Here is a 26,356-nt window from a genome sequence, read left to right as displayed (position 1 = left end):
TTATCTCATTCTATTAATGGTTGGAATTCCATTTCTTTATTCTGAAAATAAGACTAATGTTTACCAAAATATCTAAATGTGTACATGGTCTATAATAAGGCTGTAATGTTTACCAAAATATCTAAATGTGTACATGGGTTTTACATTAAAGCTGTAATGTTTACCAAAATGTCTAAATGTGTACATGGTCTATAATAATGCTGTAATGTTTACCAAAATATCTAAATGTGTACATGGGTTTTACATTAAGGCTGTAATGTTTACCAAAATGTCTACATGTGTACATGGTCTATAATAAGGCTGTAATGTTTACCAAAATATCTAAATGTGTACATGGTTTTTACATTAAGGCTGTAATGTTTACCAAAATATCTAAATGTGTACATGGTTTTTACATTAAGGCTATAATGTTTACCAAAATATCTAAATGTGTACATGGTCTATAATAAGGCTGTAATTTTTACCAAAATGTCTAAATGTGTACATGGTTTTTACATTAAGGCTGTAATGTTTACCAAAATATCTAAATGTGTACATGGTTTTTACATTAAGGCTGTAATGTTTACCAAAATATCTAAATGTGTACATGGTTTTTACATTAAGGCTGTAATGTTTACCAAAATGTCTAAATGTGTACATGGTCTATAATAAGACTATAAGGTTTACCAAAATGTCTAAATGCATATATTGTTTACATTAAAGCTATAATGTTTACCAAAATATCTAAATGTGTACATGGTTTTTACATTAAGGCTATAATGTTTACCAAAATATCTAAATGTGTACATGGTCTATAATAAGGCTGTAATGTTTACCAAAATGTCTAAATGTGTACATGGTTTTTACATTAAGGCAATTATGTTTACCAAAATGTCTAAATGTGCACATGGTATAATAAGGCAATAATGTTTACCAAAATGTCTAAATGTGTACATGGTCTATAATAAGACTATAAGGTTTACCAAAATGTCTAAATGCATATATTGTTTACATTAAAGCAATAATTTTTACCAAAATCTCTAAATGTGTACATGGTCTATAATAAGGCAGTAATTTTTACCAAAATGTCTAAATGTGTACATGGTTTACATTAAGGCAATAATTTTTACCAAAATGTCTAAATGCATATATTGTTTACATTAAAGCAATAATTTTTACCAAAATATCTAAATGTGTACATGGTCTATAATAAGGCAAAAAAGTTTACCAAAATGTCTAAATGTGTACATGGTCTATAATAAGGCAAAAAAGTTTACCAAAATGTCTAAATGTGTACATGGTCTATAATAAGACTATAAGGTTTACCAAAGTGTCTAAATGTTTACATCGTTTACATTAAGGCTATAGTGTTTACCAAAATGTCTAAATGTGTACATGGTTTACATTAAGGCTTTTGTTGTTGTGGGGTTTAATGCCATTTTTCAGCACACGATAGGCTACGTATGGCGGCAAGTATTAATGGTGGAAGAAGAACTCGGGGAAAACCCTGGGAAGAACCACCGACCCACGAGAAGCTACTGGCAAGCTTTCTCACATACCCACATTGGCTGAATCAGACTCGAACCCATGTAGACAGATGGCAGTGATCCATAACGGAGAGTGTTTTAGACCACTCGGCCACTCGGGGCCCCTACATTAAGGCAATAATGTTTACCAAAATGTCTAAATGTGCACATGGTCTATAATAAGGCAAAAAAGTTTACCAAAATGTCTAAATGTGTACATGGTCTATAATAAGACTATAAGGTTTACCAAAGTGTCTAAATGCATATATTGTTTACATTAAAGCTATAATGTTTACCAAAGTGTCTAAATGTGTACATGGTCTATAATAAGGCTGTAATGTTTAGCAAAATGTCTAAATGTGTACATGGTTTACATCAAGGGAATAATGTTTAACCATAATGTCTAAATGTGTACATGGTTTACATTAAGGTTATAATGTTTACCAAAATGTCTAAATGTGTACATGGTTTTCATTTAGGCTGTAATGTTTAACCAAAATGTCTAAATGTGTACCTATTCTATAATAAGGCAAAAATATTTAACCAAACTCTCTAAATGTGTACATGGTTTACATTAAGGCTGTAATGTTTACCAAAATGTCTAAATGTGTACATGGTTTACATTAAGGCTGTAATGTTTACCAAAATATCTAAATGTGTACATGGTTTACATTAAGGCTGTAATGTTTAACCAAAATGTCTAAATGTGTACATTAAAGCAATAATATTTACCAAAATGTCTAAATGTGTACATGATCTATAATACGGCAATAATGATTACCAAAATGTCTAAATGTTTACATGGTTTACATTAAGGCTGTAATGTTTACCAAAGTACCGCTCAAGGATGGTCACCCCTCTAATGTGATCAGCAGCTGGCATATTAGTGCAAGTTGTTGAACTTATCCCTCCCAAGTCCAAGTGGCCACATAATAAGATAGAAATCTCAAATCTCACAAATATTTGAAGATTTCAACATTCAACATACTGACATATGTTCCAACATGCCAGCAAAGTAACTTTAATCTATACAAGAAGGTAAGTAATCCAAGTATCCTTTACTGATAAATGTTCCGTTGATGTTAGGTTGGTCAATGTGTTCATATATTTTTTAAAGACAGTACATGTAGTTGTCAGTTAATAATTTAAGTTTTGAAATTATTTTGTTGGGTGAAATTCAAAAAGAATAGTTTTTGAACCAAAAGATAATTTATAAGGAAATAATCTGGAAGAAAATATCCTCTCCTCTCGGACTGAGCAAGACTATTATTGTATGGAATTAATTCAGCAAGTCTGCTCATGTAACTGTAAAGTCAAACTAGACTGTAACTAAGCTCACTCTAGACTGACTGAGAAATTAATGGTCTGACTATCAAGAACTCTGTCGTTTCTCTGGTTTCCAATAAGACAGATGTGAGAAAAGTGTACATTGTGACTGTGTACACTCAAATTAAAACAAAAGATCATAAAGAACAGAAGAAATTTCAAATTAGGAAATTTTATAACAAATCATGTCTCTCCAAAAATACTTATCCACATTAAAATTAGGAATTACTTTGCTACCTCCAGAATCCAGCCCTCCCTTATATTTGAAAAAGTCTCTCTGTCTATACTTTTTGTATAAAGTTAAGTAACTCATACAGATTACCTCCCCTCACCTTACTAAGTGTTGCTCTCTATACTGGTTATTGTCAGTTTCAGCTTGAGTACTGTTTGAGATAGAATGCTTGCATTGCAGGTAAGGTTGGGAGGGATTTATAGTAATGTGATTGCCTTAAGTATTTTTTAGAGGAACATAATTTACTATAAAATTTGCTTCCTCTATCAAATACATAATACAATCACATTAATGTTAGGAGAATAGAAAAGAAGAGGAAATGCAGAGCATCCAATTTCTACCTAAAAGCACCCTGTAGGGTTAAAGGAACTCTCAACTTTCCTAAAGATAGTAGACACAACTGAATATAAGCATATATACATGTGAAAGGAAAACTCCAGTGGACTCCTGCGCTTTACGATGAAAGTCAACAGGTCCTACCTGATGATGATGTTGTGTCAGGAGTGACAGGGGTCTGGGAACTGTCCCAGTTGCTGCCACAGGACCAAGTAGATTCAACTCCATGTTTTGTGAACTATGTCAAATTTAAAAAGGAGGAAAAAGTGGACTGTGCATGCTGACTGATTCCATCATATCTTTATAAAAGACATTGCACTGAAAGGCAGAAACAGCTCATATTTCACGAGTCAAAATCCTCATTACACATCTGTTCATGCATGAGAAAGTATGCTAACTGGGTGACTCCATTTAGCCAGGATGCTAACACTTGTGGGGTTAAGTCTTGTTTCATTCGTTTTTGTGAGAGGAAAAGCCTCTGGCATCTTGACTGGAGAGACTTCTTGCACTTCAGATAAATTCGGAGAGCACATACTGCGTCCTTAAGTCTTGCACCTCTTGAAGTGTCAGTCGAGGGGCTGTAAAGTTATTTTCTCGCTGCCAGTAAATGGAAGACTGTTCTCAGTGATGAAACCTGGTTCCGTAATTGAAATGGCTGAACCATCAAACTAGAACTGTAGGTAGTCTGAATCCATGGACAACATGGAGCTTGATTACTCTTGATACTGAAGCCAAGGTTAACAGGAAGCATGTCTTGTATGATAGTTGCTTTTGCAAGACAGTGGACAGACATTCAAACTTAGCATTACTAGGTTAAGCCCCAAGATAGACTCCACTTCAGGAACAGGGTTAGCGAGTGAGGTTGGGCTAAAATAAAGTTGTTTAGCAAATCTGAGAGATCTTTGTTGTGGCTAATATGAAGAAGCCAATGACATTCGAGTGTCAGAAATCATGAAGCGATAACGTTAAAAGTCATCAGTGTTAGCTTTATACTTTCAAAGAGAAAAAGAAAGAAGCTGGCCAGCTCAGGAATGGAGGCCGACAAAGGTGTAATATTATTTGTATGTCGCTAGTCACAAAAATGCCCCATTTCCCTTGTATACTTTTAAAGTGGAGGGCTGTCTAGCTGATAAGATCCTCTCCACAACTGAAGACCTTAAGTTGTTCTTGTACAAGCCTGTCAGACAAGAGCCTTGTGAGAAGTAGAAATTTCTCCAGACATGGGTGCAAGATTAATGACTGCGTCTGTTTGAAAAGCTTTGGGGTCACTTGGATCTTCCTGGACACATCTGTCATCAAGTTGGGCAAATTGGTGACCCATGACTTGTCCCATCTGAGAGGGGTGATCAGGATTATTTTGTAATCTGTGCAAATACAATGTGAGATAACGGCTTTAGAATATCAAAATATGAACATATAAGTTCGTTACACATCTTAAATCCACAATAGTTTGCGAATGGAAAGAGAAAAACAGTTACTGATGGAATTTAACAAGGACTGAACTAAATGGTAAAAATATATACTAATAATATGATAAACATATCAGATTAAATTGATAACATGGGCAAATAGGCCAACCTATGAACAAGAACAGCTGTACTGCATTGCTACATAGCTGCAATATAGCATTACTGGTATCATATTTGCGCAAAATATCTCCAATTTCACCAAAATGCAGTATACAATACATAATATGATCATTTGATTTACCATACCACTAATAATGACTGTTAGATGGTTAACAGACAAAATAGAAATCCACAGATTCTCAGAGGCCTGTTGACAGTTTTCACCAGAAGTTATACAGTATATGAAGTGCTACCTAGAGGATAAGGGGAGGATATCTGTAAGAGTTACTTCCCTATGTCTATAAAATGTATAGACAGAGATTCTTGAGGTAGCAGATGTAATTCCTAACAGTGTCATTGGGTATTGTATTTGATAGAGAAACACAATATTTTTTAAAGGAACGTGTATTGAGCATGAAATAAATTTAAAATTTCCTCTTTTTTGTAACAAATTACACAGTAACAATGTTTCCAAGGAGAATCCATTTCTAATAATGTAAATTGTAAACATTAAAACAAACAATTTGCTTAATGAAATTAATATTTATTTCAAAACACTGCTATCATCTTTCTCTGAAAAAGGAAAGAAAAAAGTTTTCTTGAACCAGCTATGGTCAAAGATGGAATCACATTTGTTCTCTGGTACTCTGCCTTCTTCATCATGTTTGAAACATAGTGAAGGTTAACAGACTGATGATACAAAAGTATATAATGGATGCACTGGTTCTGCCAAGCCATTCATATAGATTAGAAAGCTCATGAAACATGGAAGAATAATACTAAAACTGAAGCAACTGTAAATACAGAACTGAAAATGACACATTTTTCAGTACATTTAAGTATTATCATTGTTTTCTTTTTAATATACATGTATTTATATTTTTATTTTTTGTTGCATTTTTATACCTCCTTTAATGTTTAAATTTTTTTTTTACAAATATCTGGAGGATGCCATGTAAATTTTTGGGAACAATGCATTATGAACATTCAAATGGAATTCAATAAAACCTAATCCTATTGTACAAATAGCAACTACAGACTGGCACTAACTTGTCACAAAATTGTATATATAAACTGAAACATTTTTTATTATGCATATCTTGTACTATATCAATTATTACATCAAACACCAGATTCTCAATGTTACATTTTAGCCTTTCCATTTAACTCAAATAAGATTCCTAGACAACAGTTGGGAAAGGAATTATTTCAATTATTGCAGTTGTGCTTTTGTCAAGGCACAATTCTAAACATGATACAAATTCATCAAGGTGTGTGTTATCATTCTTGCTGAAAATTTAATAATTCTACATTAACTGCATTCTTTTTAAAGCAAAGAATGTGTATTTTACATAAAATTTACAAACATCCTTTGCATGAATTGCTTCCTCACATTCCTCAATTAACAGATCTAAGATTGTCAAGGTCAATATCAATACATGTACATCAAACTGATTCGAATGGAAGATCATTCATCTGGATCATCCAGCTGCTCTGTAACATCTAATGTCTGTTTCTGTTCATCATATAAAGACTTGGCATACATGATCTGCTGGCACACCTGAATATAGAAAAACAAAACCAAAGAAAATCAAAAGAAATAATTTTACCTGCAATGAATTTTCAATTTGACAATGTCCATCTGTGACCATCTGGTAATTCATGATATAATTAACAAGTTTTGTTTGCTGATCTCTAAACAACCTATCAACATTGATGCCGCTTGTCCCCCTCCAAATTCCAAGAAGCTTTTCGTAAACTTGCCACTGCTGAACATTAACACACCTGTCATAACATGAGATGTCACACTAAAATTTAGTTTTGGGAGGAGTAAAACAAGGAGAAGTAAAACAAATTTTAATTATGTGATACTTACCTGTCACTGTTATTAAGCTTTAACCTTTTTGCATTGAAAGACCCTGTCTGTGCTAGATGTTTCAGAAATTTCTTAGAACATGTGCTCTGATCCAGTCTGATCCACATCATTAGTGCAAGCTCCATAGAACTTCCTCATTCTTTTCAGGATGGTGGCTGATGATAGGACATCAGCTTGGGGTGGGAGGAGGGCATTCAATAGTGACAGGCAAGTATTACATAATTAAATTAGTTTTACTCCCCCCAAAACTACATTTAAATGTCAGTAATACCTTACCTATCACTTTTATTAAGCTACATTTGTCAGTAAGGAGGGTGGCTGATGTACTTGAGAAAAGTAAAATGTGAACAAATTACTGACCTTCTAATACAAGCAGTCAACTGCAGTTATACGCAGACTGTGCAGTGATGATCAGACCCCAAGAGAAAATACCTTGGCTTTGGTTGCTAAAGATGGAAGGTAAAAGTGATGTGATGTGATTTTGATTTTTAACATAGGTTTAACAATTTTTCAGTCATATCACTATGATGTCTGCAGTGTGAAAGTTTATAGTGATGTCTAGCACTGAGGCATCATGCTGCAGACATGTAGCACGATGCCCACAAAGTCACATTATCCTGACACCAGGCCAACCAGTACAAACACTAACCTCTTAATGCTGAGCGCCAAGCGAGGTAGCTGTTAGTACCATTTTTGTAAGTCTCTGGTATGACTTGGCCGGTGATCGAACCCACGACCTTCCGCATCTGGGGTGGACGCTCTAACCACCAGGCCACCGGAGCAGTTGGAAGGTAAAAGAAAGAGAAGTTTGTGTGTGAGCATCAAAAAGGAGCTTTAATAATATCATCTAAAGATGAATGGTTGAAATATGCCCAGAAAGTAGCAACAGTCCTTACTTCGTGGTTTTTCATCTTCATGAACAGTTACTCTCTTAATGTGAGAGATGCATAAGCTCTCTTTATGGTGAGTGAAATCAAATGAGAGAGAATGAATGCTGAAATACCAGCTGAACCCTCAAGCAAAGAAAAAAAGTCTTTCCCTACCCATTCTTCTCCTTTTAGCGAATGCTAACTAGAATCTAGGTGTCCAAATTGGGCAAAGAAGTCTATCACGATCATCCGCAGCACAGATGTAACTTAATCTAGGGATTTCAAGTGGTGACTGAAATACCGATAGAATTTGGTTTTTGATGAGAAAACCAGGCTGACATAACTGGGAAGCAGTCATAATTCCCACTGAAACATAAACAATTGATAAAGCATATAGTTCACTTTTTCTCAAAGCTGATGCAATGCCCTGTAGAAAAATGGTTGCAGGATTTTCAAACAAAGATTCATTCAAAGGTTTCTAAGATGTTTAGTCTTTGCACACAAAACCCACATGAAAGGTTCCATTTTGATAAGATCTGATAAAAGAGGATCTGAACCAATGGACTGACCTTTGGAGAATTCAAGAGTGTTTGAAAGAACAGCCCAATAACATTTGATTGCAGAGGCTGAACAAGACCTCTCCTCAAAAACAAGAAGAAAAGAAAATCTGCTACTGCAGTAAGAAAGGGTCAGCAAGAATTAAGATGTTACCAACCACAGAAGATTTGCCACTCCACTCTGCACTGTAGACCTTGGATCTAAAACATCACCTGGCCTGAACAATGCAGCAGCAACGTTGCTAGAAAACTTGGTCTGGCAGATTGATTGTTTGATCATCAGCCAAGCATGAAGAAGATCTGGGGATTAGGAAGAGCTAAAGTGTCTCTGTATTGTGAGAGATTATTGTCCCAAAGGAGGCAATATCCTTGGTGTGTCAATCAACAGGCCAAGTAAGTTGCTGAATCATAACCTTTGTGCCACAGAGGTGCAATCAGGATGATCCAAGCAGTGGACATCTTGATCTTGTGCAAAACTTGTGTAATCAACCAGAAGGATGGGAATACATAATAAGTAAACAGTCACTGCCTAGGTTGCCAGGTCTGGGAATAGGGAGACATAAAATGGAAGCTTGTTATTGAGTTTTGTTGCGAACAAGACCAGAAGAGGTAGCTATCACAGACTGAATAGAGACTCTGGAACTGGTTGGTTAAGACTACCTTGCCTGTTCTGGACAGACTGTAAGATTGTTTGTCATCCCTGAGATGTGATGAACTGAGAGTGAAATCCCTTCTGAATGTGCCCAACAAAGATCATACCAGACCTCCACACAAAGAGAAGGAGAATGAGTACCTCCTTGTCATCTGTGTTATGAAAGAGGAGACAATTATGCATAAAGTCTTTTGATGTGTTCTATGCATCCTTTTAGGGCAAAGAACACAGTTTTTGTTTCTAAACTGTTTATGTAGGGGAGACTATTCATGTGACCAGGTAATCCTTCTGGCTCTAAATAAGCCCACCAACCTTGACACATCAATGTACATACTGGAGGGAGGTTATTGGGCATACAGGGCAGTCATATCAGAAACATATCTTGATTGTACCACTTCTGATGGTACTGAAAAGTCAATCCTACATATATTCAGACTGAAAGGGGATCTCTGTGGGGTATCAAACCACCAACAGGAGAAAAGAATAGGATGTAAATGAAGCCTCTCTAGAGATACCAGGTCTGATGCGAATTCAAAAGAGAGAGATACAGAAATGGTGAAGTTTTGGTCTGTAATGTTCTTAAGAGTTTCATGATTTTGTGTATCTTCTCTTGGAGATCACGACCCCGACCCAGGGAGGTAAAGAAACGTATTCCTATGTGCATGAAATTTTGCAAGGGAACAAACTCTGATTTCTCTAGATTTGGCATCAGTCCCAGCTGTGTTACCACAGACCTGCAGAAAGTAATTTTGCTGCATAGGGACTGTTGATGTTGTGTAGTAGCCAGTTGTCAAAATACTGGATTAATGGAATCCCCAAGTGTCTCGAGTGCACAGCTATTACTCCTATGACTCTGATAACTTGATGTTTTGAACCCTTTCCACTGTGCCCTTCTAAAGAAGAAAGTGCACTTCTTCCTATAATTTGAAAATTGATGGAAGATGGGTGTCCTTGAGAGAGGATGGAGGTCTATGAAGCATGGAGGTCTATGAAGTATAAATGTAAACCCTCCTTCACAACAGAAAGGAACCACTTATCTTGTGATATTTGATCAGTAATAAAAACAAATGACCAAGCACGTAAAGGAAGACATATGCACTGCAGGAGAGGTCTCTAGGGATGATCCCTTTTCCCCTTTTTCGCCTGTTTGGGAAAGGGGGAAGCAAAAGAAGACCACATTCCCTTACCTTTGCCTCTCTACTTCTTTTGTGACATTTGTGGAGTGGACTTGTTGGAGGGTTGGCTACTTTGCTATTGTAGTTGTGCATTACGGTTTGGTATGAGTTGTGGCTGACACATTGCTTGATCAGGATGTGTGCACTCACTGACTTCAATGGTCAGGAACTGATGCAAGGGACCTATGTTGATGATCCCTAAAATACTAAGAGGCAACAGTGGGAATGAAGCCTCTGAATAAAGTCTTTGCATTCAAGGGTGCAGACCTCAGAAGATTTTTGCTCTGTGCAAGCAAAATCTTGAACAGGTCCAATGACACATCTCTATATAGATGAAGAAGCTCTGCTGATAATGTCAGCACTGTAGACAATGTGTGTTGCCAAGTCTTTGCCACTGACTCTAACAGTCATTGCAAGGCAATGAGTAATAATTATTCTTCCTTCAGTAAAGTGAAGGAAGCTGCTGAGAACAGGTCAGTATGTGAAGCTATGGTCACTAATGACCTGGCTTTTGACTCTAAAACTTCCAAGGTTTTAACAGGATAACAAAAAAAAACCTTCTGAAATGTCCAAACAGATGACACCCATGGTAGATGTACTTCTCTCCCTGAGGGAAGTTCCATATACCAGAAGGATTGGATGGGAATATAGGAAAGGAAGTGGCTTTGGTCTGGTTTCCAAGTTTGGTCCATGTTGTATGACAACTAGGCAATGTAGCAAAAGGGGAGTATTCAAACCTGTCCTTAATGCTATACCTAGATTTAGCATGTCTTGCAGACCTATACCCTGCATAAGGTCTGTTGGCATCCAGTGAAAAGTGGACGGTAAATGACCTTGAACTTACAGTCAATAGCAATCTAGATTTGAGAAATGCCCTCTGAACTACCGGTAGGAGAGTTAGAAAGACAAACAACCTTTTGGGTTTTGTGAGTCACTCTTCGCCTGACCTAAATACTATGGAGGTCTTGTTCACCCCCTGCAGGGGATATGCAAGGGTTCTCCATATTTGTGCTCACTGTAATCCCTTCTGGGGATATTACTATGCTAGCTTGTGGGACAGTACAGATTGTCCTCTTGTTTAGTTGATGGAGTGCTGCTGGACCTAGCAAGTTGCTTGCCCTTAAGGAGAGAAGATGCCTTCTTTCGCTATCATGTTTTGGAAAGGTGCTGCTTTTCCCTCTTTAATTTGATAGATTGCACTTGAACCGTTGAGAAATATCTGTTACCACCTCAAATGTAGTAACACTATTTCTCTGGAAGATGCTATATTTCCCTGTTTTATTAGGGAACATGCAATCTATAGTGGAAGTTGCCACTCCTCCCTCATTTATTTGGGTTAGTTCACTCGATTAATTTAGAAACATCATTTACTGCCTCCCTGGCAGTAGCGATACTTCTAGTAAAGTGAGATTTATTAATACATAAAGGAAAGAACATGTCTGATGGCTTTAAGCAGTGTCTCAAACACTGTCTGACCAAAGACAACATATGTAACATGCATCTATTCAAGTACTCTGTGTGAACAATAAACAAGTCAGTGCCTCATGGGTCTTTCCTATGCCCACACTCACCAACTGGTTTTTATATTGTAAGCAAGAATGTGGAAGTTTATATAAACACCAGAACATCCTTGTTGTGTTGGAGTAATGTTATAAAAACACTACAAAAACACTTACAGGGGCCTAGAATTTATTAATAAACAACTATTATGAGATTCTGTCATGGCCACATTATTGTATTATAAACAGTTACATATAACAAGAACAAAAAATATCAGCAAATATGTTATAATTGGGAACTAAATTGAGTACTATTACTGCAATAATGTTCCATGGTTTTACATATGAGGAGAAATGGCAGGTCCAAACTTGTCGTGCAAATAATACAAGAAAGAATTAGCATGTTAATTTTACAATTTATTAATTTTTAATATGATAAATACAGACTAGAGATTATTAAAATTCACTATAAAGAACTAATAACCAGCTCTGGCATGAAACCACTGCACTTTAAAGTACTTTTTTCTTTACATTATATCTTCCACATGTTGACTGCATGGTCATTCAGAATGGTAAAAGGAAGCTCTATGGAGCATGCACTGATGACGTAAATCAGATTGCGGTGATATTCTAAGAAAGTTCCGGAACAGGGAGCTGGGGCATCTGACATGGATGTGGTCTTTCCATGCAGAAAGGTTAAAGCTTAATAACAGTAAAAGGTAGTCTATTACTGACATTAAAAACACAATTTTGTACTCCCTAATCTCCTGACATGGTCGTGTTTTGAAAAACATGATTTTCAGTAATCTTTACAACTCCCACAACCACATCAGAATGTGCCTGTAACATGTTGCATATATAAACAGTAAACAACCCTGCTTAGACCTCATGTAGAACTATTTTTGGGGCTCTTAATATTGCAAACTGTCACAGAGGCAATTAAAACACAAAGAAGTCAGGTATAAACAGCCACCATTTTGTGTATTACTTAACTGCTGACACTAGCTAGGGTGAGGTTTTAAGTCCTTTTTAGACCACTGTGGGAGAGCCCATTGTGCTAATGCATAGATAAGGTTTACAAAGTGGAACAACCCCATGTGTTTAAGTTATTGGTAAACTGAGATGCTATATGCATGTTGAAGAACAAAATTTATTATATATTTTCGCCATGAATGAGAATGTTTAAGCCATATGTATCAAAGGTTACTTGCAAGTTTGTGAACTGCAGGAATGTTTCTTTGCTTTGATATTATTCCAAATATAAAAAGCAAAGTATGATTGTTTCATTTGTCCAAATCATATTCAAGTATGATTACTTTTTTTTAAAGCTGATTCAGGAAGCAATAGTGTTAGCAAAGCCCAGATTTTTTTTTTACAGAACTCCTGGCATCTTTGTGCTAGCCAAGGTTCTGATATGATAACCTTATCTACAACTTGGCAGATCAAACATATACTTTTGTGCTTTGTCCTAGCGACATCTATTGGATTTGATGAGTTGCCTCCCTAAATATGTAATAACAACTGATCAACAGCATGTAACAGCGATGCATTATACACTGGTCTAAAATGGTGGAGGCAATTGACTTAAAATGTATACTTTGTAAGTTTAACATCGAAAATATGACTATGTAGCAGAGGGAAGCCATTACATGTCTATTTGAGTGAAAGGTATTAGTGCAAACACGGACGGCACTGGAAAAGCGGTTATTAATCAGTCCATTCAAGTTGTTTGCTCCCCTTGTCTCAATCACGTAGGAACAGTGTTCAAATTTGAACAACTTAATTTTGATTGGGTGCAGTAGCTTGCCGCCTCATTAAATTCAATTCACAGACCCGAATCACAAACATATCTACTTGATACGCCAAGGTGTAGATAGGGTTATCTTTTGGAACTTTGGCTAGCAAAGATGGTGTCTGTCTTGCTGGCTTTCTTTTTTTGCTTCTCATACCAGTCTAAAAAATCTCTCAGAGTAGGTTTAGCTATTTCATCTAATGCTTTCTGGTGAAATATTTGAAGTTGTGCACTCGTTATTGGGCGGAAAGGAATTATAGTGAAATTAGAAGTCTGGATTGCGAACGAAGGTTTCTTGAGGAAGCTTTCTGAGTGGGTGGGTGGGGGACATCCAAGGATTGGAGAGAGGGAAGACATGTGGAGAGCACATGGGAGGTCGACTGTGATGTAAGCAGTTTGTTGGGAGGCGCAGTGAAAGGTATTTGTACAAACATGGACTGGCAGTGGAAAATTCCAGTCAATTCATGTTGTGTGCTCCCCTTGTCTCGATCATGTAGGAACAATATTCAAATTTCAACAACTTCATTTTGATTGATGTGGTGGATTGCTGCTGCATCCAGTGAAATTCAGAGACCTGAAGCACAGAAATATCTGCTTGATTTGAAAAAGTGTTGATAGGTTTATCATATCGGAACCTTGGTTAATGAAGATGAACTCCTGGTTTTACATTGTGTAGCAAAGGAGCAAGGGGGAGTATTTATTTCATTACATTTACTGCAAACAAAGTATCATCACAAGTCATTCTACAGCATACAATGTCTATTGAGTGTGTGTGTGTGTGTGATTTGGATTTTTAACGTAGCTACGATGTCTACAGTGTGGCAGTTTATAGTGATGTCCAGCACTGGGGCATCATGCTGCAGACATGTAGCATGATGTCCCACCCAGTCATATTATCCTGACATCAGGCCGAATAGTCCTAACCTCTTAATGCTGAACACCAAGCGAGGCAGCTGTTAGTACCATTTTTGTAAGTCTTTGGTATGACTCAGTCAGGAATCGAACCCACAACCTCCTGCATCCGTTTTGGACACTCTAACCACTAGGCCACCAGAGCAGTCAGTGTCTATTGAAATAGGAACACCATCTGTATCTAGCAGATCTGACATGCTGAAGTGAATATTAAGATTAGATCCATATTATCATTTATTATCTTAATCTTGTTAAAATGCTGACTATTAATTGATCTTTACTTTCCAAGACTGGGGCCTTGAGTGGCTGAGTGGTCTAAAGCGCTTTCCATTACGGATCACTGCCATCTCACCTCTGTCAGCGCCGTTTTGAGTCTTGGATTCAGCCAATGTGGGTATGTGAGAAAGCTTGCCAGTAGCTTCTCGTGGGTCAGTGTTTTTTTTCTGGGGTTTTCCCGGGTTCTTCCTCCACCATTAATACTGGCCGCCATGTATAGCCTATCGTGTGCTGAAAAATGGCGTTAAACTGAACAACAACTTTCCAGGACAATTTTAGCCATAAAACAGACAATAAAAAGCACATGCTCATTTTGCACGGTTGATTTTTGTGTTGATAAACCGTTTATACCCTTATTGGACAGAGGTAAAAAAAAAACATTAAACTTTAAAATATTATGTTTCCTACTCCCTCCAATGAACAATTTGTTTCAAATGTGATGTATCCTCATTTTTATATAGAAACAAGCATATCGCGTGGTCAGACTGCATCAGATATAGTTCTGACAATGCTAGTGCTATGGTCATCAAGAACAGACCGCACTATAAGCAAGGTACGAGTTACTGAGGAACCTCCTAAAATTGAGACAAAAAATTGCTTTGACATCGAGAAAACTATTAGTGGTGGTGGGGTATTAGGGAACTGGGCTGTTTATTGACTGAATCCTCATTTTACAATCATGTCAATAATAATTTTTAATAAGGCACTTTTTCTAATGAAGTTGTTTCGTTATTCTGTTTAAATAACATTTATTTTCAAAATGTCCAACATATGAGAGATAGTTCAGACTGGTTTCAACAACCATCACATGCGCACGAAAAAATCTGTGTATTGCATCACTGCTTTTTGTTTTCTTAATGTGTCTGGTTCCCATAGTGGTGTTTACTATTATCCTGCCAAATCGGGTATCCACATGGCAGGAAACTAGACTAACTGTTGATACACCACCAAACAAGATTCCTTTATTTCAAAAACACACAACACTCATTTCGTAAGACATACGACCGAGGCCGCTAAATTTTAAGTTTGTAGGTTTTTCGTGCCTTTTAACTTTACTTTTATTCCACCTCCTTTATTTGATTCAAAAGACATAATTATTGTGATAATACAAAGGAGGCCAGCTTTTAATTCAGTGCAACAATACAACAAATACTTCCGGAAGTCAGTTATCAAAACACGGTCGGCAGACATAGCTGTTATGATAGATTGACGCATTTTACGTTTAATTACAAGAGAACACCATGCATTTATGACAGTTACACTTAAAAGGAACTAAAAGATAGAACTAGAACACAAATTTCAATTGATAAAAAATTATTTAATTTGTATTTATTTATTAAAGTACTGCCTCCACTCAGAGTTAGTGACATTTTCATTTATCAAAATTTCCTTACATATTGTTAATTACGGTGTACTAGGAATGTCGCTTGGAAAGAAAATGTAAAAAATTGCATGCCCTATTTTTAAATTTGATATTTCATGGTGCTGATTCAAATTTCCAGGTCCTATCTACTGTTTTTGACGATAAAATGAGCTATACATCAAAGTTTCCATACCAATTTTGATTGCAATTTTCTTCAAGTTCAACAAATAGGGATGAGTTTTTCGGGTATTTTCTGGTTTAAAAATGGGATCCACACCAGACCCCGCATTATAAGCAGGTTCACAAGTTTTCAGAGTGCGATTTATCGAGGGAGTGGTCTTTGCAACTGGAATAAATCTTACCCTCACTTATTTTTATTGGTTATTTATTTCTAATGAGCCTTATAACATTAAATACAAAAAAGGTAGTTCCCTATCTTTTTTACAACCATTAATAAACTTTGTACTCCATCAGTTTTTTTAAAAATGTGAGAGGATCTTTTCAAGAATGAAGAGAATGCTCAGGATTAGATTTACAATCTGTAATTTAAATTCAAAGGCTGCAAACAAAATTTGACTTGAGAACATAAATTAAGAAAATACACAGCATCAAGAAAATTTATTTTCTATTACACTTCTTAAGATCTCTTTTCATTTTAATGATGGCAATGCAAGTTTTTTTAACACCACTGAATGATTATCCTGGTGATAAAAAATGCTTGGGAGAACACTGCATGGTGAGTTTAAGTATAAAAGACTAGAGATATATTAATTAAGACGAAGAGTTAGCTTGATATTACATTTTTTTCCTACTAGCACTGGATTACAACATAAGATAAAAAGCTGAACTCACCTTCTGGGCTGTTAGCTTAGAGTTACATCTAATTTGCGGGCGTTTAAGACTTGTCGTTGACTCATATCCATCACTCTTCATAAGAATTTCTACGTAGCAACGACCATCTAAAATTAGGAAAGTATTGCAAGATTTTTTGCTTCAACAGGATTTCAATTATCAATTCCTCAAATAATTTTTCACAATGGTGGTAATTTATGTTATAAAGGAAAACTGAAATAACTGTCAATGCACAAGCAATCCATCAAACTGACAGGAGACAATCTTTATGTGGAACCATTTTTGTTTTGGGTTTGGGAGTGAAAAAAGCTCTAATACAGAGTTGTAATTTTCTTTATTACCCAAAGGACAAGCTATTCACACAGCTTAGCATGGCTGAGGGTTCAAACCCACAACCTCCTGCATCTGAGGTGGATACTGTAACCACTTAGGCCACCGTAGTGGTCATAAAGGTTAGTCTATGTCTGTGATGTAGAACTAAAGGTAAAGTGCAGAAACCTGTGACATTTGATCTTTTATCCCCCAAACTGATATGATTCCTAATTACCATAATTGCAGGCCATTCAAAAAGTAAATGGTTCAAAACTCAAATTACTTTGCATGAACTGTTTTTCTTCTTCAGCCAGTGACCTTGACATTGACATTTTGACCCTGAAATCAACTCCTTACCCTAAATGCAATCTACCAACAAAGTTTGGTGGATGTACATCCCGTAGAATTAAAGTTATCATGCCAAATATGAAAAATTAATAGACAGGCCCGGTCTTCATCCAATGGCATATATATAAAACTTTAACACTGAGCTCAATCTATGGAATGGATCTATGTATGTCTGGACATGTGCATGGACACCAATGTTATAATCATGTTAGCTTCCATCAAGACAACTAGACAAAATATTTTGATATCATTCTTAAGTACAGTTTATCTATAGGAAATCCCAAATATCTTAACTGCCATCTGATCTAATCCAAATCCATATTCTCCAACTTTGTCTCATTAGGGCTGGTAATATTCTCTCTGAATGCCTGCATAATTAAATTGGTTTTCCTGATTCTGGATAAACAGATTTTTATTTGCACATCACAAAATTTAAGTATACAATTCATGTACAATTGATAAAACTAGGTGTCTATAGTGAGTGGCATATGGAATTATTCCCCAGTCAATTGATTCACAAAAATTCTTAAAAGCTTTCCTCAAATTTAGATCGACATTATTTTGCTATAATACTTAAAATAAAACACTCTATGAAAACTTTTGTCTAAGGTTGAGATAGTGGAAAGGATGAAAACCAATTTTTAGTTTTCACATATAACATGAAAACCTTTAAACTGAATAATGCCTCAAATCCTTTAAAAAAACCTACGAGATAAGGCAATATTCCTTTATGGAAAATTCGAAATTTGATAACAGTCACTGTATTTAATCGTTGATGCAAGCGCAATGTTACATGAAAAAAATTCATTGTTAGCAACTGATTTAAAAAAATCTCAATTTCAGGACGATCTTTGAAATGTTTCGTGAAACTGCAGCCAGTGTATCAATTTCAAGTTTAATACATAAAGAAAATTAACTTTTGCCATTTTATTGATTATTTGACTAAACGACTATAATTAATGATGTCATGAACTGGTTTCAAGTTATACATTATCACATTATGTTTGTGTGTTACAAGCAATTTTGATGAAATTATGACTACAATCATAAATGTTAAAGTTACAAGCGATATGTTTCTGTGCGAACTCACCTTTTTCAGAACTGTAGCAGGTTTCAAGATTCTCATGAGGGATGTGTAGGAACACATCATTGTCAGGACGTCCCAGAAAATAAACTTGTTTACTGGTAATCAGTGCACTGATAGTCTCAGGACCACTACGTAGATGCTCCAGCACGATAAAACTGTGGCAATATAGAAAATATCTTGTTTATAATACTGCAAACAGCATCAATCGGTATCTGCCATCACATAATGCCGGCAGATTTGGACTCCTTTGCTCCATTTATTACTCCAATAAAACAGAACAGTATCAGTTCTGGTGACACATTATGTGCTGACAGATGTGGGTCTATGATGTTTACAGTTGAGAGTGTATTATACATATTTAAATAGCATAATGGTACATACAAATTAAGCATCAATATTTGCTTATTCTCACAATGATTGTAATAGGTCAACAAACACAATTCCTGTTTCTTCTAGATATTAATTATATGAGAAACCATTTTGTTTGAAACTTGCATCGTGGCGTATGTTAAATACTTCTACACACACACACCCTTTAAAACAAAACTTTTAAAATACAATCTTTACATGCTTGAACCAATGAAATCACTGCAACTGGAAACTTATGCTATCCTTTAAGCATACGAGAAAATAATTTAAAAATTGATTATGCTTCCGTACATCCTTTCATGTACTGTGTGATAAATTTTCAAGCTTCGTGTCACATCATATTTTATGGGATTCGTGAAAATTGATTTGAAAAGGATGTTCATGCAAAGCATGCAACTGATATGAATCCTGTAAAATACATTCTTACATTACACATGGCTATGGAAGATAAGAATGAATCACTTCATTTACAGACAGATATTATGTGGGGGTTTCATGTTTGCTTTTAGTTTTTGGAGGTTGTATTCAACTTTACTACACTGAATACAGGGGCCCTGAGTTGCTTAGTGGTCTAAAGCGCTAACCGTTCCGGACCACTGCCATCCCACTTCTGTCTGCGTGGGTTCGAGTCCAAAACTCAGCTAGTGTGGGTACAAGGGAAAGCCTGCCAGTAGCTTCTCGTGGGTTGGTGGTTCTTCCCTGGGTTTTCCAGGGTTCTTCCTCCGCCAGTTATACTGGCTGCCATATATTGCCTATCTTGTGTTGAAAAATGGTGTTAAACCCTAGAACAACAACAACAACACTGTATATAGAGGTCTCTTCATTATAACATGCTAGTTGGTGTCCATAATGGCAAGTTGTGTTATGTACTACACTATTTTATCACATGAATAAATATTTCCATGTCTTCTCTGAGTGTGTGTGGAGGCTGCATATCGATACAGAAAATAGAATGCAAAAGTTCATTCACAATATTAACATATATGTGTACATGTTCTGTGGGGATTATGGACACGGATACAGAAAACAGAACCCTATGTACAATGCAAACTATTTTCCTTTGATAGATGAAAGATCTCAGTGTCAAAGATGTTTAATCTTAGTCAGAGTTCCCCTTATATTCATTTTCTATTGGGGGCTGAAAGTTTGTCTTTCTCAGATTTACTGGATGGGTCAGATATAGTATTCTTGATATTCCTTTCATGAAGCACAGAGGGACAGCGTGACTGCCATTTAGGTCAATCAAGAGGTCACCCACTTCTCTTAGTCATGTGCTTTAAATGTACATTTTACAAAGATGCTCTCTGGAATTCTATTCTTGATTTTAATACTTTTTATCTTTATCTGGTTTACTCTTTTCCCTCTTTTTTCTATGTTCAAATTTGTTTTCTTGTTTAATTTTTTTCTCCAATCCAATCAATCTTAAAATGTCTGTAGAACTACAACATAGAGTTAATCTTCATTTTATGTCATACCACACTTTCCCACTGGTAAACTTTTTATTTTCAGTCTTAGCATAAATTGAGTCGCATTCCATTAATCAATGTCCACTTTTAAAAAACTTCTGTTTGATGTGGGTTATATTTTCAATTTTATGAATGTAGTATACAAAACACACATAATTTGATTTACATTAGAGTCACAACAATCATCAGAAATAAAAGTGACTTCCCTGATAATGGAGTTAAGATGCAAGTCCTAACCTTTCAGGACCATCAACATCTCTGTCTCATCTCATAGGAAGCACATTGCATTATCATCTCCAAGTTTAGGCAACAAAATTCTCTTGTGTAATATTCAATTATCACACAAATGAACAACAGCTGTCAGGACAGCAAGCAAGCTGAATTCTGAAATGTGCAAGTTTTAACTTTTTTCCAATGATTTTCTTTTACTTGCCAGTTAATTTTCTTGTCTATTTGTATCATCCAATTTTCTTCCTGTCGTTTGGGTGTCATAGTGACAATGAATGAGACACTATTCTTTCTACTGTTGACAAAAAAATAATTCTTATCCTTGAAGAAATTGTTTTTACACCCTTATTTGTAACAGGCTTTTTGAATTTTTTGCACTTTTCTGCTTGGAGTGAGTGCATTCATCAGAAATTAAAGTCTGTTAGTCAAATGAAGCTATTTCCATATGGGTTTTTTCTTGTTGATCAAGTTTCGTAAAGGTGCTGATGTAGTTATGGCTGACCATCAATTTCTTGTGATTTACACGGTAAAGTGTGTAAGTAAGCACTTTCCATCACTATTACTGAAAAATCCATATACTTTACTCCTCATTGCGTATTTAACAGTTTTCTTTGGGAATTATGTAATGTCCTTATGAAGAAAATCTTGCAATACATTTCTCCTCACCAAGAGTCAATTAAAATGATTGAGACACATTCATACGACTAGCAATATTTTTCTGAGAAAGCTTCTTTTGTTTTGGAGCTTGATAATTATAATCTTTGTGTGGTGTCCGAGGTGAACGATCTGCAGGCTGTTATCTGAGTGGTGTGCACAATTCTACCTGTAAATCAGTTCTTTATGTAAAATGTGTCTTTAATTTACACTATTTCACCCGTATCAATTACAGGAGGATTTGAACCAATAGCAGCCATCATGATGAAATCATTGTCTTGCATACCATGGTCACTTATTGCCTCGATTTTACTTGTCTTCTCTTTTCACAGCACAATAAATGATATCTACCCTTCAATGCATTATGCACCAAACAGGATTTTATTCATTATCAGATGGAGTTATCAGATCTGATTATAAAAAGATACTGGGTTTAAAGATAGTTGTTGTTGTTGTAGGGTTTAACGCCATTTTTCAGCACACGATGGGCTATACAAGGTGGCCAGTATTAATGGTGGAGGAAGAACCTGGGAAAACCATGGAAAGAACCACCGACCCATGAGAAGCTATTGGCAAGCTTTCTGACATACCCACATTGGCTGAATCCAAGACTCGAACCCTGCAGACAGAGATGAGATGGCAGTGATCCGTAACGGACAGCGCTTCAGTCATTTTAATGAATTAGTTTTCTTCTGATTCAGCTATTAGCACTAAGCTATTGTAGCTCTCTGAGTGATTTAATGTCCCAAACATCTGCCATTAAGTAGACACTTTGTGGATCAATTGTTTTTCCATCTTATTACTAGCTAAGTCCAAGTGACTGGTAATGATATTTCTGCAATAAGCAACTCTGATTTTTATGCACTATAAGAGCTCTCCTTTCTTTTGCTCATGGTATGTTCAGGTGTGTTTTTACGTTAAGAATCACTGATATTGCACAAATTTGATAATTTCTTTAAATCTTCATTGAGAAAATTATCCAAGGATACGTCTTTGTTGCTCATTTTCAGAATAATTGTAATCATCTTTTGCTGTGATCCACTTCTTTTTCCTTTTTCGATTTCTTGAATTTTTCACAAGTTCTGAATTCACTTCATCTTATTGATTGGTCATCTTCATTTGACGGAACTGTCCTTATTTTCATTTATTCTATTTGTGGGAAGACTGTGTTATACTGGAGTGAAGTCACTGTCTTATTCATGTATACTCATATTCCTTTTTCCCTTTAGAGGCAGGTTTCCCTTTCAAGTGGCAATGTGGTATAATGGATACCTCTAAATAAAAGAAACTTAACATTTTTTCCTTCTTCATGTTCTTACAATAGAGTCAGATACTTTGAATTTTTTGACAGCAAATAATGTGTAATTGGTCTAATCACACATTATTTGCTGTCTACAAATTCAAAGGATCTCCTACAAATTAACAGTGTGTGTAAAGTTGCTATAACCTGACCAACTTTGTGGCTGATTTAGATTATATCATACGTACCTCTGCTGCATCACTAATAATTTATATTACACTGTTGTGAAATGTAATAATTAAAAATATGCTACAGCCAACTGGCATTTGCTGGCCATTCTCAATCTGGCTAAAAGTGGAATTAATGTTGCAATGTTCTGTAACTGTATCCACTCTAATTATTGCTCATTCTTGTTTTGTTCCAGATCATGCTCATTTGTTTCTTTAGACAATTGCTGGTTTTCGCTCTTTACTTTTTGGTCCACAGCATAAGGCGGTGAGTCTGAATCAGTGTCATTAGACTTGTTCCATGACACTTATTTTTTAATTATGCAAGCACAATATCATTTCCTGATTCAGTGTCTGTTGCATTTACATTGTGTAGCAAACCTGAATCTCATCACAAACCATCTTTAATATATTCCTCTTTTCTTTCCCAGATCACTTCATTCAGATCTGAATGGATTTAGTGATTTTTCTTTCTTTTTGGCTGCTGACGTTTGCTGATTGTTACTTCTAAATTTTAAAGAATTTTCTCTGCAGGTGTAGCATTTTTTACTTCAGCTTCAACATGACTTAAAAATATGAATCTATTTAACTTGAAGAATCATTGCAATCCTTTTCATCCATCTTGAAAACTGAAGGACTCAGATAATAATCATGTTTATTCAGAAAAAGTAAAACACATCTTATATACAAGAAATGGTGGATTGTAAAATTAGATTTGAAGTGGTAAATTTAGGTAAATACACTTAATAAAAATTGCTCTTTCATTTAATACAATTACTTGTCTATATTAGACAATTACTCTCTTAAGACAATTACTCTGTTATTTAAGACAAATTATTACTCTTTTTATTCAAGACAATTAACCTTTTATGTAAGACAATCTATTGCACTAACATAATTTACAAAGGGGCTGGATGGTACAATACCCACTATCAAAAGTTATGAAAAACCTACTAGTACAATTAGTCCTAAGTTTACCAGGCATATTTTGTACAGTTTCTCATTAGTATCTTTTAACCAGGCATATTTTGTACAGTTTCTCATTTGTATCTCTTAATTTTAGTACAATTAAAGCTCATGAAATTCAAATTGTTCCTTAAACTATGTCAAGTGATTAAAATATTCAGTAAAATATTTCTTTAGATTTATTATGTTATGAAATACAAAATCTTTGAAGACAAAAAGGTCAGAAAAAATGTTTTTAATCAAGATGGCAGAAATATACTGATAATAACAGGTGTATTTATTACATGGAAAAATAACAGCAACAACAAGAATGACAATACATGCATAAAGTAAAAACTTCATGTGCATTTCAAATTCTTATATATCCATTGTAAAGTTATAGCAATGGCAAGAAAGCAATTTATGAAAACACACCAAGTCTCTAGATAAGTAATTTTTAACAACAATTAAAATCACAATACTGTATGTACAAATATGCAGGACTAGAATCTTAGATGCCATGCAGACCTTGATATTCTTTTTAATCTTTGATTACTCTTAAATGACAACACTCACCTACAAACTGTTTTTTTTAAAACTTCTTAAAACATTAAATAACTGCCCACTCTTTGTCCAAGTAATTTTATCAGTGCATCCAGAGAGGAATTTGGAGTTTAGTACTTAACCAAGCTGGGGACCCTGAGTGGCCGAGTGGTCTAAAGTGCTCTCCATTATGGATCACTGCCATCTTACCTCTGTCTGCGCCTGTTCAAGTCTCGGATTCAGCCAATGTAGATATGTGAGAAAGCTTGCCAGTAGCTTCTCGTGGGTCGGTGGTTCTTTCCAGGGTTTTCTTCCTCCACCATTAATACTGGCCGCCATGTATAGCCTATTATGTGCTGAAAAATGGCATTAAACCCCACAAGAATGGCGACTTAACCATGCTAGTCATGCATCTTTCCTTAACTAAGGCATTATAATGTGGTATTTAAACAATTTATTTCAATCCTGAGCAATGACCATAAAGATAACTACATGACAATTAGCTGCCCTCAGTTATCTGTTGCTTATTACTCTGAGATTTGTTTTTGTTGACATGTATTTCAATGACTTGCTCATAAAAAATATCAAATGTTTCACACCGAGTTTGTGGATACAGTCAAAGTCTTGCTATGTTAACTAGAACCTCACTGGTTCTGGGTATAACAACTGGTACTAAATCTTGGACATCATCATCATTTGCAGTAGAAGCAACATTGTTTGCTTTTTGACAATGGCGAATTTCACAAACAATATCTTCCATTTTGTTTTTATCATAGATGTGAGAGTGTCTTTCAGAATTAACATATTTCAATACAGCATCTTCATTACCAGAACCATCTCTCCACAAACAGTTACACTCATGATTTTTTATGGTTACACCAAATAGTTCCAATTGTTGAAAGTGGCACTACAAACAAATCAGACATACCCTTTGAAGAATGTACTGATCATTTTCCTTTTATTATTTTGTGTCTAAAGATACATTTTTTTTATTTTAGGACTGGCTAATTATCTTCCCTTTCCACAGATCAGAATTTAAAATGAAAATGAGAGATTTACTTCAAGCTGCAGGTATAGAATAATCTCTAAAGGATGCACCTAAGTTATTTAGTCAAAAACATACCAAACAAAAAAATTTCCTGTCATGCTTAAAATACACTGAACCAGTAACCCATGATTCCAAAGTACCAATTTTAAATGAAGTGTCATTATCATGCCTTTATTACACTGTGCCTTTACTAGGCGTTTGTTTATTTAAAAATTTTGAATTAGTAATATTGTCATGCTCACGGTTTTGTTACCATGCACCTTTGATGTCATGCCTTTGCTATTTAAACCACTAACATTGTTTATCTGGTTTTTGCATGTCAGGTGAAAAACCATTATAACTGAGATAATTTTCTTGGGTGGATCACATTAAAAAAAAAACTAATTAGGAATTTGGCTACTGAAATTAAACTGATACATTAAAAGAGAGAAAATATCCAAGAATTACTAAACAATCTTTACTATATATCTCTCACAAAAAACAAAAACAAAAAAGGCATGTTTTATCAACTTTATTATCTGATTGTGGAAGTTCATCCTAGAAACATACACTGTGTTTGTGTCCATCATTTTCACTTATTTTCCACAGACAAGGGAAGGACCCTGTTTCGTTTTAGTTGTGACAATTATGTCACATAAATATAAATGGCAAAGCAATGTAAAAGCCAGTACTTACATCTCATCATATTTATTCTTGTTCAGCTCATACAGGAGTTCTTGGTACTTTGCTTTTTTCTCTGAATAGGCTTGAAGGAGTCCTCCAGGGCCATAACAGCAGCGTGGCTTGCGGACGGGTGATGGCTGTATGTGTGAACTTCGACGGCTTGTGTCACGGACAGCATTTGCTGCTCCAGAAGCAAGATCAAGGATTCCAGAAACAGGTTTGGTAATGGTGCCAATAACTCCCTTACCTATTCCCTTCATAAATCCCTGAAATGAAACCATTTTATTACCAGCACTGAATCCATTTGTCTGATGCAGGTAACTAGTTTCTATTCTATTTGACACACAGTTGAAAAAAAATAAATATATATTTGCAACTTAAACAATAGCAATTTCATGCAAACAATGTATCCATTATATTCCTGGTCATTCTAAGG

The 26,356-nt window shown here is 35.5% G+C and overlaps 1 protein-coding gene across 6 annotated transcripts in view; it reads right to left on the bottom strand.

The window, feature by feature from the left end:
• Positions 1 to 5,490: 5,490 nt before the first annotated feature.
• Positions 5,491 to 26,356, bottom strand: part of LOC149796476 (intermembrane lipid transfer protein VPS13D-like) — a 360,667-nt gene continuing 339,801 nt past the window's right edge. For all 6 annotated transcript variants that reach the window (XM_089961181.1, XM_089961184.1, XM_089961183.1 and 3 more), the window contains 4 exons: positions 25,933 to 26,186; positions 18,541 to 18,692; positions 16,791 to 16,897; positions 5,491 to 6,528 (listed from right to left, as the gene is read on the bottom strand). In XM_089961181.1, coding sequence (XP_089817307.1) covers positions 6,436 to 6,528; positions 16,791 to 16,897; positions 18,541 to 18,692; positions 25,933 to 26,186 — 606 coding nt within the window. In that variant the 3' untranslated portion in view covers positions 5,491 to 6,435. The remainder of the gene's footprint in view (positions 6,529 to 16,790; positions 16,898 to 18,540; positions 18,693 to 25,932; positions 26,187 to 26,356) is intronic.

The sequence above is a fragment of the Sinohyriopsis cumingii genome, chromosome 6, assembly GCF_028554795.1.
Source record: "Sinohyriopsis cumingii isolate HCF-2022 chromosome 6, ASM2855479v2, whole genome shotgun sequence".
In the NCBI taxonomy this organism is placed as follows: domain Eukaryota; kingdom Metazoa; phylum Mollusca; class Bivalvia; order Unionida; family Unionidae; genus Sinohyriopsis; species Sinohyriopsis cumingii.
Note: the sequence above shows the minus strand (reverse complement) of the source record. Positions and strands in the feature narration are given on the sequence as shown.